The 14,897-nt window shown below is 41.2% G+C and overlaps 2 protein-coding genes across 13 annotated transcripts in view; one reads left to right on the plus strand and one right to left on the minus strand.

The window, feature by feature from the left end:
- Positions 1 to 14,897, minus strand: part of LOC139766508 (uncharacterized) — a 1,237,960-nt gene that overhangs the window by 244,807 nt on the left and 978,256 nt on the right. The window lies entirely within an intron of this gene.
- LOC139766471 (oplophorus-luciferin 2-monooxygenase non-catalytic subunit-like) overlaps positions 1 to 14,897 on the plus strand; it is a 175,379-nt gene that overhangs the window by 390 nt on the left and 160,092 nt on the right. For all 6 annotated transcript variants that reach the window (XR_011716912.1, XM_071695157.1, XM_071695166.1 and 3 more), the window contains exon 2: positions 9,603 to 10,197. Coding sequence is in view for 5 of the 6 variants with exons in the window: in XM_071695157.1 (XP_071551258.1) it covers positions 9,754 to 10,197 (444 nt within the window). In the remaining variant the exon portion in view is untranslated. The remainder of the gene's footprint in view (positions 1 to 9,602; positions 10,198 to 14,897) is intronic.

Below are 14,897 nucleotides of genomic sequence, written 5' to 3' on the forward strand. Positions count from 1 at the left end.
TATATGTAAACTATGTGCTGGATTTGCTAATACAGGACCTTCTAGTATCTCAAGAGAGGTTTTAGATTTTTAATCAGTCAATTTATTTATAACTTTGATTTTGTAATTTACTATGAGAAGATTATGATAAACAGACTCCTGATGAAGGAACTGGTGAGTGCCTTAACGATGATTAATGTATAATGTATAATGCAATCATGGCTCTACACTACTTTGGCCGTGGCCCATTTTTTTTTTTTTTTTTCAAAAGAAGGAACAGAGAATTGGGCCAGGTGAGGGTATTCCCTCAAAGGCCCAGTCCTCTGTTCTTAACGCTACCTCGCTAATGCGGGAAATGGCGAATAGTTTGAAAGAAAGAAGAAAATATATATATATATATATATATATATATATATATATATATATATATATATATATATATATATATATATATATATATATATATATATTTATACAATATACAATTTGGAGGAAGTGAAATATCTTAAAAATCAAGGAGTGGACTTGGCAGCGAATGGAACCATGGAAGTGTGTCATATGGTGGGGGAAGGGGCGAAGGTTCTGGAGGCAATGAAGAATGTATGGAAAGAGAGAACGTTATCTTGGAAAGCAAAAAATGGGTATGTTTGAAGAAATACAATTCCAACAATTTTCCATGTCTAAGGGAGGAGGGTGAATGTGTACGAAATGAAATGTTTCAGGACAGTATGTGGTGGGAGGTGGTTTGATCGAATAGTAATGAAAGCGTAAGAGATGTGTAGTTAAAAAGAATATATATATATATATATATATATATATATATATATATATATATATATATATATATATATATATATTTTGCTTTGTCGCTGTCTCCCGCGTTAGCGAGGTAGCGCAAGAAACAGACGAAAGAATGGCGCAACCTACCCACATACACATGTATATACATACACGTCCACACACGCAAATATACATACCTATACATCTCAACGTATACATATATATACACACACACAGACATACACATATATACACATGTACATAATTCATACTGTCTGCCTTTATTCATTTCTATCGCCACCTCGCCACACATGAAATAACAACCCCCTCCCCCCTCATGTGCGCGAGGTAGCGCTAGGAAAAGAAAACAAGGCCACATTCGTTCAAACTCAGTCTCTAGCTGTCATGTAATAATGCACCGAAACCATAGCTCCCTTTCCACATTCAGGCTCTACAGAACTTTCCATGGTTTACACCAGACGCTTCACAAGACCTGGTTCAATCCAATGACAGCACGTCAACCCCGGTATATCACATCCTTCCAATGCACTCTATTCCATGCACGCCTTTCACCCTCCTGCATGTTCAGGCCCCGATCACTCAAAATCTTTTTCATTCTATCTTTCCACCTCCAATTTAGTCTCCCACTTCTCCTCGTTCCCTCCACCTCCGACACATATATCCTCTTGGTCAATCTTTCCTTATTCATTCTCTCCATGTGACCAAACCATTTCAAAACACCCTCTTCTGCTCTCTCAATCACACTCTTTTTATTTCCACACATCTCTCTTACCCTTACATTACTTACACGATCAAACCACCTCACACCACATATTGTCCTCAAACATCTCATTTCCAACACATCCACCCTCCTCCGCACAACTCTATCCATAGCACATGCCTCGCAACCATACAACATTGTTGGAACCACTATTCCTTCAAACATACCCATTTTTCCTTTCCGAGATAATGTTCTCGACTTCCACACATTCTTCAAGGCTCCCAGAATTTTCGCCCACTCCCCCACCCTATGATTCACTTCCGCTTCCATGGTTCCATCCGCTGCCAGATCCACTCCCAGATATCTAAAACACTTTACTTCCTCCAGTTTTTCTCCATTCAAACTTACCTCCCAATTTACTTGACCCCCAACCCTACTGTACCTAATAACCTTGCTCTTATTCACATTTACTCTTAACTTTCTTCTTTCACACACTTTACCAAACTCAGTCACCAGCTTCTGCAGTTTCTCACATGACTCAGCCACCAGCGCTGTATCATCAGCGAACAACAACTGACTCACTTCCCAAGCTCTCTCATCCATAACAGACTGCATACTTGCCCCTGTTTCCAAAAACCCTTGCATTCACCTCCCTAACAACCCCATCCATAAACAAATTAAACAACCATGGAGACATCACACACCCCTGCCGCAAACCTACATTCACTGAGAACCATTCACTTTCCTCTCTTCTTACACGTACACATGCCTTACATCCTCGATAAAAACTTTTCACTGCTTCTAACAACTTGCCTCCCACACCATATATTCTTAATACCTTCCACAGAGCATCTCTATCAACTCTGTCATATGCCTTCTCCAGATCCATAAATGCTACATACAAATCCATTTGGTTTTCTGCCTTCTCCAGATCCATAAATGCTACATACAAATCCATTTGGTTTTCTAAGTATTTCTCACATACATTCTTCAAAGCAAACACCTGATCCACACATCCTCTACCACTTCTGAAACCACACTGCTCTTCCCCAATCTGATGCTCTGTACATGCCTTCACCCTCTCAATCAATACCCTCCCATATAATTTACCAGGAATACTCAACAAACTTATACCTCTGTAATTTGAGCACTCACTCTTATCCCCTTTGCCTTTGTACAATGGCACTATGCAAGCATTCCGCCAATCCTCAGACACCTCACCATGAATCATACATACATTAAATAACCTTACCAACCAGTCAACAATACATTCACCCCTTTTTCAATAAATTCCACTGCAATACCATCCAAACATGCAGCCTTACCGGCTTTCATCTTCCGCAAAGCTTTTACTACCTCTTCTCTGTTTACCAAATCATTTTCCCTAACCCTCTCACTCTGCACACCACCTCGACCAAAACACCTTACATCTGCCACTCTATCATCAAACACATTCAACAAACCTTCAAAATACTCACTCCATCTCCTTCTCACATCACTACTACTTGTTATCACCTCCCCATTTGTTCCCTTCACTGAAGTTCACATTTGTTCCCTTGTCTTACGCACTTTATTTACCTCCTTCCAAAACATCCTTTTATTCCCCCTAGAATTTAATGATACTCTCTCACCCCAACTATCATTTGCCCTTTTTTCACCTCTTGCACCTTTCTCTTGACCTCCTGCCTCTTTCTTTTATACATCTCCCACTCATTTGCATTATTTCCCTGCAAAAATCGTCCAAATGCCTCTCTCTTCTCTTTCACTTATAATCTTACTTCTTCATCCCACCACTCACTAGCCTTTCTAATCTGCCTCCCTCCCACGCTTCCCATGCCACAAGCATCTTTTGCGCAAGCCATCACTGCTTCCCTAAATACATCCCATTCCTCCCCCACTCCCCTTACCTCCTTTGTTCTCACCTTTTTCCATTCTGTACTCAGTCTCTCCTGGTACTTCCTCACACAAGTCTCCTTCCCAAGCTCCCTTACTCTCACCACTCTCTTCACCCAACACCTCTCTTCTTTTTTGAAAACCCCTACAAATCTTCACCCCAGCCTCCACAAGATAATGATCAGACATCCCTCCAGTTGCACCTCTCAGCACATTAACATCCAAAAGTCTCTCTTTCGCGCGCCTATCAATTAACACGTAATCCAATAACGCTCTCTGGCCATCTCTCCTACTTACATACGTATACTTATGTATATCTCTTTCTTTAAACTAGGTATTCTCAAAAACCAGTCCTTTTTCAGCACATAAATCTACAAGCTCTTCACCATTTCCATTTACAACACTGAACACTCCATGTATACCAATTATTCCCTCAACTGCCACATTACTCACCTTTGCATTCAAATCATCCATCACTATAACCCGGTCTTGTGCATCAAAACCACTAACACACTCATTCAGCTGCTCCCAAAACACTTGCCTCTCATGATCTTTCTTCTCATGCCAAGGTGCATGTGCACCAATAATCACCCATCTCTCTCCATCAACTTTCAGTTTTACCCATATCAATCTGGAATTTACTTTCTTACATTCTATCACATACTCCCACAACTCCTGTTTCAGGAGTACTGCTACTCCTTCCCTTGCTCTTGTCCTCTCACTATCCCCTGACTTTATTCCCAAGACATTCCCAAACCACTCTTCCCCTTTTCCTTTGAGCTTCGTTTCAGTCAGAGCCAAAACATCCAGGTTTCTTTCCTCAAACATACTACCTATCTCTCCTTTTTTCTCATCTTGGTTACATCCACACACATTTAGACACCCCAATCTGAGCCTTCGAGGAGGATGAGCACTCTCCGCGTTATTCCTTCTTCTGTTTCCCCTTTTAGAAAGTTAAAATACAAGGAGGGGAGGGTTTCTGGCCCCCCGCTCCCGTCCCCTTTAGTCGCCTTCTACGACACGTGAGGAATGCGTGGGAAGTATTCTTTCTCGTCTATCCCCAGGGATATATATATATATATATATATATATATATATATATATATATATATATATATATATATATATATATATATATACGTTGAAATGTATATGTATGTATATGTGCGTGTGTGGACGTGTATGTATATACATTTGTATGTGCGTGGGTTGGGCCATTCCTTCGTCTGTTTTCTTGCGTTACCTCGCTAACGCGGGAGACAGCGACAAAGTATTATAAATATGACTAAATATATAAATAATAAATAATATATATATATATATATATATATATATATATATATATATATATATATATACATATATATATATATATATATACATATATATATATTATTTTTTTTTTTATTATACTTTGTCGCTGTCTCCCGCGTTTGCGAGGTAGCGCAAGGAAACAGACGAAAGAAATGGCCCAACCCCCCCCCATACACATGTATATACATACGTCCACACACGCAAATATACATACCTACACAGCTTTCCATGGTTTACCCCAGACGCTTCACATGCCTTGATTCAATCCACTGACAGCACGTCAACCCCGGTATACCACATCGCTCCAATTCACTCTATTCCTTGCCCTCCTTTCACCCTCCTGCATGTTCAGGCCCCGATCACACAAAATCTTTTTCACTCCATCTTTCCACCTCCAATTTGGTCTCCCTCTTCTCCTCGTTCCCTCCACCTCCGACACATATATCCTCTTGGTCAATCTTTCCTCACTCATTCTCTCCATGTGCCCAAACCACTTCAAAACACCCTCTTCTGCTCTCTCAACCACGCTCTTTTTATTTCCACACATCTCTCTTACCCTTACGTTACTCACTCGATCAAACCACCTCACACCACACATTGTCCTCAAACATCTCATTTCCAGCACATCCACCCTCCTGCGCACAACTCTATCCATAGTCCACGCCTCGCAACCATACAACATTGTTGGAACCACTATTCATATACATATATATATATATATATATATATATAAAGAGTCGAATTACCCCGACAACTCGTAAGTGAGGTGAGGCAGGCAGATGGATGATGATATAACCTGTCATAAGTTCTAAGAACTTTCACCAGATCGGCGTTACGCTGATGGACGCTGAAAGTGTTGAGTGCGCGCGATGATGAATCTATTGACATGTTGCACCTGCGGGTATAGGCTGAGGCCAATGCGCGCGTGAGACCACTACTGGTGGTGTATAGGAGCTGATATAGCACGGTAGACGTCGACTACAGAAGGGCGCTGGATGTCGCTTCTTTTTTCAAGGTCAACATCGCAGCTTAGCAACAATGTCTCAGGCAGCAACAGCCCGCAAATCACGTCTTACCACTTTTTTGATCCAGTCTAAAACTCGCCAGCCCATGGTACACGTAGCTAGCTGCTAAGGGAGGGAGGAGTTACTTTCGTGCGATGATCTCTGACTGGTGGCCACTTGTTACGTAAGAGTGAGATGGATTCTGAATGGTCGTACGTCAGAATGAAAAACAGGGAGTTCGAATCCAGGATCTATAGCTTTTATTCAACAGAGAAAAAAAAGAAATCAACTGTATCCTATTTCTCTTGCTAAACCCTGCTCGTTTCCCACATTTTAACTTCAAAAAAAAATTGCAATTCAATCTAGCAATAACATTAACATGTTAGGCATAACCACATCCCCCACTCTAGCTTGGACACCCCCACATATCAAACATAACAAGACCCGTTTCCCAAATGCTGGGAGAGCTTTGTAGAAGCCGTAACTATTCCTCTTGTGCGCAGCTATTCCATAACTCTTCGCCCCAGTATCGAGTACTGCTCTCATATTGCTGGGATGTCTCTACATCAACCTGTCTCTTGGCCAGAGTGGAATCTAAAAGCCTTCCGCCTTATCAACTTTCCATCTGCAACATTCTCCATCTTTCCCCCTCTCCGTTTGCAGTGATGCTGTCACCCTACACCTTGTTCTACTGGAATCATTCCAGCCACTCCTGTCCTCAACTGTCTGCTTGTATTCCAGCCACTCCTGTCCTCAACTGTCTACGTGTATTCCAGCCACTCCTGTCCTCAACTGTCTGCTTGTATTCCAGCCACTCCTGTCCTCAACTGTCTACGTGTATTCCAGCCACTCCTGTCCTCAACTGTCTACGTGTATTCCAGCCACTCCTGTCCTCAACTGTCTGTGTGTATTCCAGCCACTCCTGTCCTCAACTGTCTACGTGTATTCCAGCCACTCCTGTCCTCAACTGTCTGCTTGTATTCCAGCCACTCCTGTCCTCAACTGTCTACGTGTATTCTAGCCACTCCTGTCCTCAACTGTCTGCTTGTATTCCAGCCACTCCTGTCCTCAACTGTCGGCGTGTATTCCAGCCACTCCTGTCGTCAACTGTCTGCGTGTATTCCAGCCACTCCTGTCCTCAACTGTCTCCATGTGTTCCTGCCACTGTGACTTAGACCCGTGGGACCCGCATGACTGCTGCTCTTCACACACTCTGTAAGGGAACCCGCCACACGAGGATTGACTCTTATGATACCCGAGTCTTTCCTCGAAAAGAGAAGCTGCGGGAATTCTTTTCCGTCTGTCATCTTTTCTTTTCCCTACAACTATTCCATCTTTACGAGTCAAGTCTGACACCACCTGAGGTGTTTTGATCATCGTTCATTATTGATTATTGTACTCTATTTATCCTTTACTGGGTTGGTCGCTCAGGCTTCTGCCCGCGCCACGCCTTTACTATATATAAAAAGTTAAGTCTCGAAAGCTATCGTGTAAGCTTCAGCTCAGTTCTATCATTACCACCTTAGCTTTCAGGTCTGGTTACCAAAGATATACGAGTGGCGTGTTAACCTCGTAAATAGAGATTGTCCGGGGAGGTTCGCGGTTTTATATATATATATATATATATATATATATATATATATATATATATATATATATATATATATATATATATATATATATATATTATATATATATATATATATATATATATATATATATATATATATATATATATATATATATATATATATATCAATACACGAAAGTGCACTTGCGAACTTATCGTGTTTCATTTTCCCTGTGGACTCATAGGAATATACTTGATCCCGCGCAAAATTGTGATCCTTCCAATATATATATATATATATATATATATATATATATATATATATATATATATATATATATATATATATATATATATATATATATATATATAAATATATATATATATATATATATATATATATATATATATATATATATATATATATATATATATATATATATATATAAATATATATATATATACCCCTGGGGATAGGGGATTAAGAATACTTCCCACGTATTCCCTGCGTGTCGTAGAAGGCGAGTAAAAGGGGAGGGAGCGGGGGGCTGGAAATCCTCCCCTCTCGTGTTTTTTTTAAATTTTCCAAAAGAAGGAACAGAGGGGGCCAGGTGAGGATATTCCAAAAAAGGCCCAATCCTCTGTTCTTAGCGCTACCTCGCTAACGCGGGAAATGGCGAATAGTTTAAAAGAAAAAAAAAAAAAAAATATATATATATATATATATATATATATATATATATATATATATATATATATAGATAGATAGATAGATAGATAGATATATGGATAGATAGATAGGTAGATAGATAGATAGATAAATAGAAACAGGGTAAGTGTGTTGTTAATAGAATAGATAGGATTTGCAATGCATGTATAACTCACGGTGAGGTACCTGAGGATTAGAGGAATGCATGTATAATGCCACTGTGTAAAGGGAAGGGGGGTAAAGGGATATGTTCGAATTACACAGGTATAATATTGTTGAGTATACCTGTTAAGTGATATGGGAAAGCTGTGACTGGAAGGGCGGGGGATATGGACAGAGTACCAAATCTGGGAGGACCAATATGGTGTCAGGAGTCATAAACGTTGTGTGGATCAGGTATTTGCTTTGGGGAATGTGTGTCAGAAATACTAAGAAGAGAAGTGTTTATATGTGGCATTTATGGATCAGGAGAAACCATAAAGATGCACTGAGGAGCGTTTTATCAAGGGAGTGAGGCGTGTGTGCGAGTAGGTAGAGAGGAGGGTGAGTGGTTCTATGAGAAGGTAAGTCTGCTGTAAGGGTGCGTGATGTCACCATGGCTGTTGAAACTGTTTACGGATGGGGCGATTACGGAATCTGAACGTTTGGGTTTTGGGGAGACGGGTAGGTCTGCAGTCCGTCAAGGGTGAAGGCACTGGCGAAGGGAGTCAGCTACTGTTTGCTGATGACACGGTGTTGAGGGTTTCTGGATTTGGGAGAGTATGTGAAAGGTTCAGCGTTAAGAGCAAAGTAAGGTTATTAAGTTTAGCAGGGCAGAGGGACAGGTTAGCATGGGTTTGAGTTTGAAGAGAAAAAGATCTTGGAGGATGTGAAGTGTTTTAACTACCAGGAAGAAAGCAAAAGGAGCACACACACACACACACACACACACACACACACACACACACACACACACACACATATATATATATATATATACGCAGACACATACATATATACACATGTACATGTTCATATCTTCTGCCTTCATCCATTCCTGTCGTTACCCCCGCCACACAGGAAATAGCGTCCCCTTACCCTCCCTCCTCCCATCAGCGAGGTAGCGCCAGGAAAGGACAAAAAGGCCACATTCGTTCACACTCAGTCTCTCGCTGTCATGTGTAATGCGACGAAACCACAGCTCGCTTTCCACATCCAGGCCCCACAGAACTTTCCATGGTTTACCCCAGACGCTTCACATGCCCTGGTTCAGTCCATTGGCAGCACGTCGACCCCGGTATACCACACTGTTCCAAATAACTCTTTTCCTTGCATACCTTTCACCTTCCTGTACGTTCAGGCCCCGATCACTCAAAATCTTTTCCACTCCATTCTCCCACCTTAAATTTGGTGTCCCGCTTCTCCTCGTTCCCTCCACCTCTAGCACATATATCCTCTTTATCAATATTTCCTCACTCGTTCTCTCCATGTGTCCAAACCATGTCAACACACCCTCTTCTGCTCTCTTAACCACACTCTTTGTATTATCATTATCATATATATATATATATATATATATATATATATATATATATATATATATATATATATATATATATATATATACATACACTAACACTGACGTACTTCCAGATGAAGGGAATGCAACGATTCCTTATACTGTGGGCGGCAGTGGCCACTATGAGGAGCACGTCGTCGAGAGGTCTCGCGAGACGTGGTCAAGCAAGAGGATCAATACCCACAGAACCTGTGGAGTACGGCAGCTCGAGGACGAAGGCAGTGGATGGAGAACCGAAATACAAAGGCGCCACTAATACCCCAGGGTACGTATGGGCAAGAGGGAAATGGAACTGGGGTTGGAGGAGAGCGCACGATGAGGAGGGAAATAAAGGTGCCAACACCACCATTCCGGAGGACCAGATATGGAATGGCAAGGTGGAATCTTGGGAGGCGGTGGCCAGAGACAACAGCAGAGCCAGGCCTGGCTGCAGCGCGGGCCGTGATGCCCGAGGGATCTGGGTCATCAGCCTCGCTGCCTCAATATGGAGAGCTGCCAGTCACCAGGGAGGGCGAGGAAGTCCAGGAGCCCCATTCTTGGGGGCAGGATGAGACGAGGGAAGGCGCGTGTGTGGACCCAGACGCCATTTGGCCATGTGAGTGCCATGAAACGGGCAGCGAGGTGGACATCACCTGCTATGGATTAGCCAGCTCCGACATGCTTGACCGGGTGAGTAGAATGGACAAGTTTCTCCTCTAGATCATGAGCAGCAAAACAGCTGAAGCATGATCAACTCGCATACGCCGCCTCTTATGAGATTTCTCCTCAACTGAGAGCTTAGCCTATCACGTGACATCAAGCCTTAATTAATCTGTCCTTCCCTAACGAAAATAACGACAAAAACAACAAAATTAATCATGAAAACTATATTAGATGTATTAATAATAGTAATAATTATCATTATCATTTTTATTATCATAATCATTATTACAATAATAATTATTATTATAATAGTAATGATAAAATGATGATAATAATGCTAATACTCCTACCACCACTACTAATATTATCATAATTGTTATAATTACTAACAATAATGATGATAATAATAATAATAATAAAAATAATTACAACTAATAATGATTATGATAACAATGCACGGAAATGTTCACTTTCACGAGGGAATATCTCTCTCCCTCTATTGAGCCATATACATTATAATGTATGACCGCTGACCTCTTAAGACTCCATCAAACATGACTGAAAAAAAAATACTGATGAAGATCACTGAATAAGATCAGATCACATGCCGGGCAGTTTTCATGTTGATACCAAGGGATAAAACGAAAGAAAGAAAGAAAAAATAGATTGAAAGTCAATTTCTCGGAAAGAATGAAGTCAAGATAAAACAAAGACTGTCTTTCCCGCAGGGGTAGACATACTACTGCTCCTAGCCCCTTTTACCTTCCCAGCAGCCAGCCATCCTCTTCCCCCAGCAATAAAGTGCTGCACGAGAGGCAGGAAAAGTGAGTCCCAACTACAAATTCCCCTCGCATGAATTGAGCAATTCCGTCGATCATACTTTCCCCGAGCGTTCTACATTGTGAGAGCCATCGACGCAGCGGGGAATAACAACGGATGCATCTTGCAAAATCAATGACCATTACGAGAAAATGGTCTTTACTGAAGACCCAAACGATATCACGAAACTCAAGTACACAGATTATTCAACATCAACACTGGAGTATTACTTGACAAAGGTAGATATGTATGAAAACCCAACTGCGAATATATGAATATACATTTAGACATGTGTAAAAGAAAGATTCCTCCCTACCTTATATATATATATATATATATATATATATATATATATATATATATATATATATATATATATATATATATCCCTAGGGATAGGGGAGAAAGAATACTTCCCACGTATTCCCTGCGTGTCGAAGAAGGCGACTAAAAGGGGAGGAGCGGGGAGCTGGAAATCCTCCCCTCTCGTTTTTTTTTTTAATTTTCCAAAAGATGGAACAGAGAACGAGGCCAGGTGAGGATATTCCCTCAGAGGCCCAGTCCTCTGTTCTTAACGCTACCTTGCTAACGCGGGAAATGGCGAATAGTATGAAAGAAAAGGAATATGAATTTATATTTATATATACGCTGGGAGCGGGTTTTCTGTAGTGCATATAGAATTGAATACGACAGCCTATTTAGAGTTACTGATTTTCTTTCTTATGTTCTCTAATCATCTCAGTTTTACTCTATCATTTGATGGATGCTCAAGCAACAGTTGTCCGTAGTCCATCATTTAATACATGCAATCTCTCGCCTTCACAGAGGCAACTTTACGTTCAAGACGGAAAAAAAGGGAGAAAAAACTGCTTCGCAAAACTTGGATAAGAAATGTAAAATGGAAACAAAATATAGAAACACTCGGAAAAACACAGCACATAACACATAGGAGTAAGGGAAACACTAAACATATTATCAGTCTCATGAAGGGTAGCACAATCTAAACACAACATATGGAAACATAAAAATACACAACTTACAGTAGAGGAAAAACACAGAACACTATTACACAAGAAAGTCAGTCATTAAATATTTTAGTGATGGACTTTCTTGTGTTGTCAACGTTTCACTCCACAACTTTATCGCATCTTCAGAAATGAGTCAGCCTGTGTGTGTGTGTGTGTGTGTGTGTGTGTGTGTGTGTGTGTGTGTGTGTGTGTGTGTGTGTGTGTGTTTCAAGAACATAGCCTGGCACGGTTTTCGTCTTCGCTGTCAATGACAGTCCGTTCTAGCCATTACTGGCTCAAGTCGGCCCACCTGTAACTGTAGCGTTGTGGGGACTTAGGAGGACGTGCCTGTTGCGTAAAACGTATTGAACTGCTCCAAACCTCAATAATATATATATAAATATATATATATATATATATATATATATATATATATATATATATATATATATATATATATATATATATATATATATATTTCAAGCCAATCAGCCTAAGACCTGAGCGGCTTACTTGTATGAGAGAGAGAGAGAGAGAGAGAGAGAGAGAGAGAGAGAGAGAGAGAGAGAGAGAGAGAGAGAGAGGCGAGGACCGTGGCGAGCGCAAAGAGTACCCTCAATCAAGGTGACGGACGTGCAAGGGAACGCGGCTCACTGGACGGTACCGTGGAGAATTCCACCAACCAGTTGAAGTTCCGGTCTCTGGTATAGGTTGTAGAAGGTACGTGAGAGCGATCTTGTCCCGTGCAGGATAATGCATGATCGCTTGTCGCTGGGAAGGAAAGCGTCTGTAATGTGACGATGCCTGGTATCTTTAACGTGTCTATGCATCTCTATTGAGTCTACCATCTGCTGTCTTGTTCGGCTCATACCCTGTGGGTTTTTTTTCCCGGGTGTAACTTGGGTACGCTGTGTTGGACGGTGGTGGTCATGGCTCCCACACAGTTCATGTTATTGGGGATTTTACAACCTCCTTCTTAACAGATGAATTCATAAACTAAGTGAGAGCTGTAGAGAGCATTCTGGTTGTGTTGAGGTTGATGGCCGTGACGGAATTTCTAAGTCCTCAGGTTCATAAGAGCCTGGTAACGAGTGTGAGTTGGTCATTAGTTACTGTGTGTGTATTTGGTGCTGTTGTGAACGATGCTGTGGAAGTATGTCTTTCATCTACTCTGTAAGCTGAGGACGCCTGGTATAACAGATCTTGGGCGTTGTTCCTGTGGGCTGTTTGTATCAAAAGAGTCATTTGATGTTGTCCAGGAAAAGACGAATAATCTGTGTATCAACAGACCACTGTTATAGAATCCACTGTTGATGAGGAGGTTTGTTTCCAGCGATGGGTTTGCTTGTGAAATACGACTCAGCTGGAGGGTATCTTGTAAGCTCGATGAAGAAAGGTTTTGTTGACAGCAGTCTTTTATCTGAGGACGTTCCCTGATGGCACGGGGTCCAAGATCCGCATTTCATTCTCAGTTTAGACAGAAATGATTTACTGGGCTGAAAGACCGTCAACCAGACCCTCTAGGAAAGAGACGGCTTTCGCAACATAAGTTCGCTAGTGAATTTCAAGATCAAATAGTACTCATGAGTAATCTTGAGACGAATGATACTGTCTTCGATACATCACATGGATGTCGTCTGGGCAGTGGGTACAGGGGGATGGACGGAGAGAAAGGGTCTTGAAGGATAAAATTTTCAAGGGGGTACACGTAGGAGTCGGCGAGACTACACATCGCTACACCATCCACCTGGAGGAACAGGCATCCATCAATGTGCCAACACGGGGCTTATGTAGTGCAGCCACAATGGAACTTCTCCATGATATTGTTGGGAATGTTGTTGAAGTGCTGGGTGAATGTAGAAGTTGTCACACATCATCTTGATGGCAAGCTCGATGAAGACAATGGCGAAAAGGCTTGGCACATCTAATGAAGCAATAAGCCCACTGGATCTTGTAGAACGCTGTTTTTGCGACTGAATGTATTCAGTTCGTGTAGACTTATGACAACTGTATTAAACTTTGAATCTATCTACCCGTCAAATAGCTGGGAAATGCAATCACCAGATCAACGTAATACATGGCTTCTGAGTCCATTAGTCACCCAGCGACCTTAATGATTCCAGGATGTTCCCTCAGTGGACGTCAGGCAGCATATGACCTTACCATATCTAGTACTATGCTCTCCTCCTACCGGATATCAGCTGATTAACCAGCCCTCAGGTGACCTGATCGATCAACCAATTATAATCAGATAATCAATCACTATCTGCGAGATCTTTTGCTGACGAAAGATCCACAAAATACACATTTCTTATTCTGGCACATACACACATCTGGCTCAGGAGGGTGTGTGTGTGTGTGTGTGTGTGTGTGTGTGTGTGTGTGTGTGTGTGTGTGTAGAAACATAATATCAATGATGTGGTACATAAACAGAATATCAAGAGACGGTGCAACACGAGTGTAAAGCTCATTTCTTGTGACACACAAATTGTAATCACATATAAACACACACACACACACACACATATATATATATATATATATATATATATATATATATATATATATATATATACACATAACGTAAGACGACGCATCTGATGATACGTCAAGGAACGTAAGGAAGCAAGGGAGAGACCGACGCATCACACCAGGCTAACAATATCATATTTTAGGATACGAAAGAATCTAGATTTATCGTCCGTCCCTAAGGTACAGGGGGCGGGCGGCTGGAGAGCGTTAAATCAAAATGGATAACTCGTCTAGTGGAAGCCTTTTGATCTGAACTTGGAGTTTGGATGTAAAGAAACATTTCCCTTGATCTTGGCAGGAACATGGAAATGTTAAACAGCTTCTGACGTCATGAAAGGCCTTTACTCTTTTTCTTCTTTCTTCTTCATA

Source organism: Panulirus ornatus, chromosome 4 (genome assembly GCF_036320965.1).
Source record: "Panulirus ornatus isolate Po-2019 chromosome 4, ASM3632096v1, whole genome shotgun sequence".
NCBI lineage: Eukaryota > Metazoa > Arthropoda > Malacostraca > Decapoda > Palinuridae > Panulirus > Panulirus ornatus.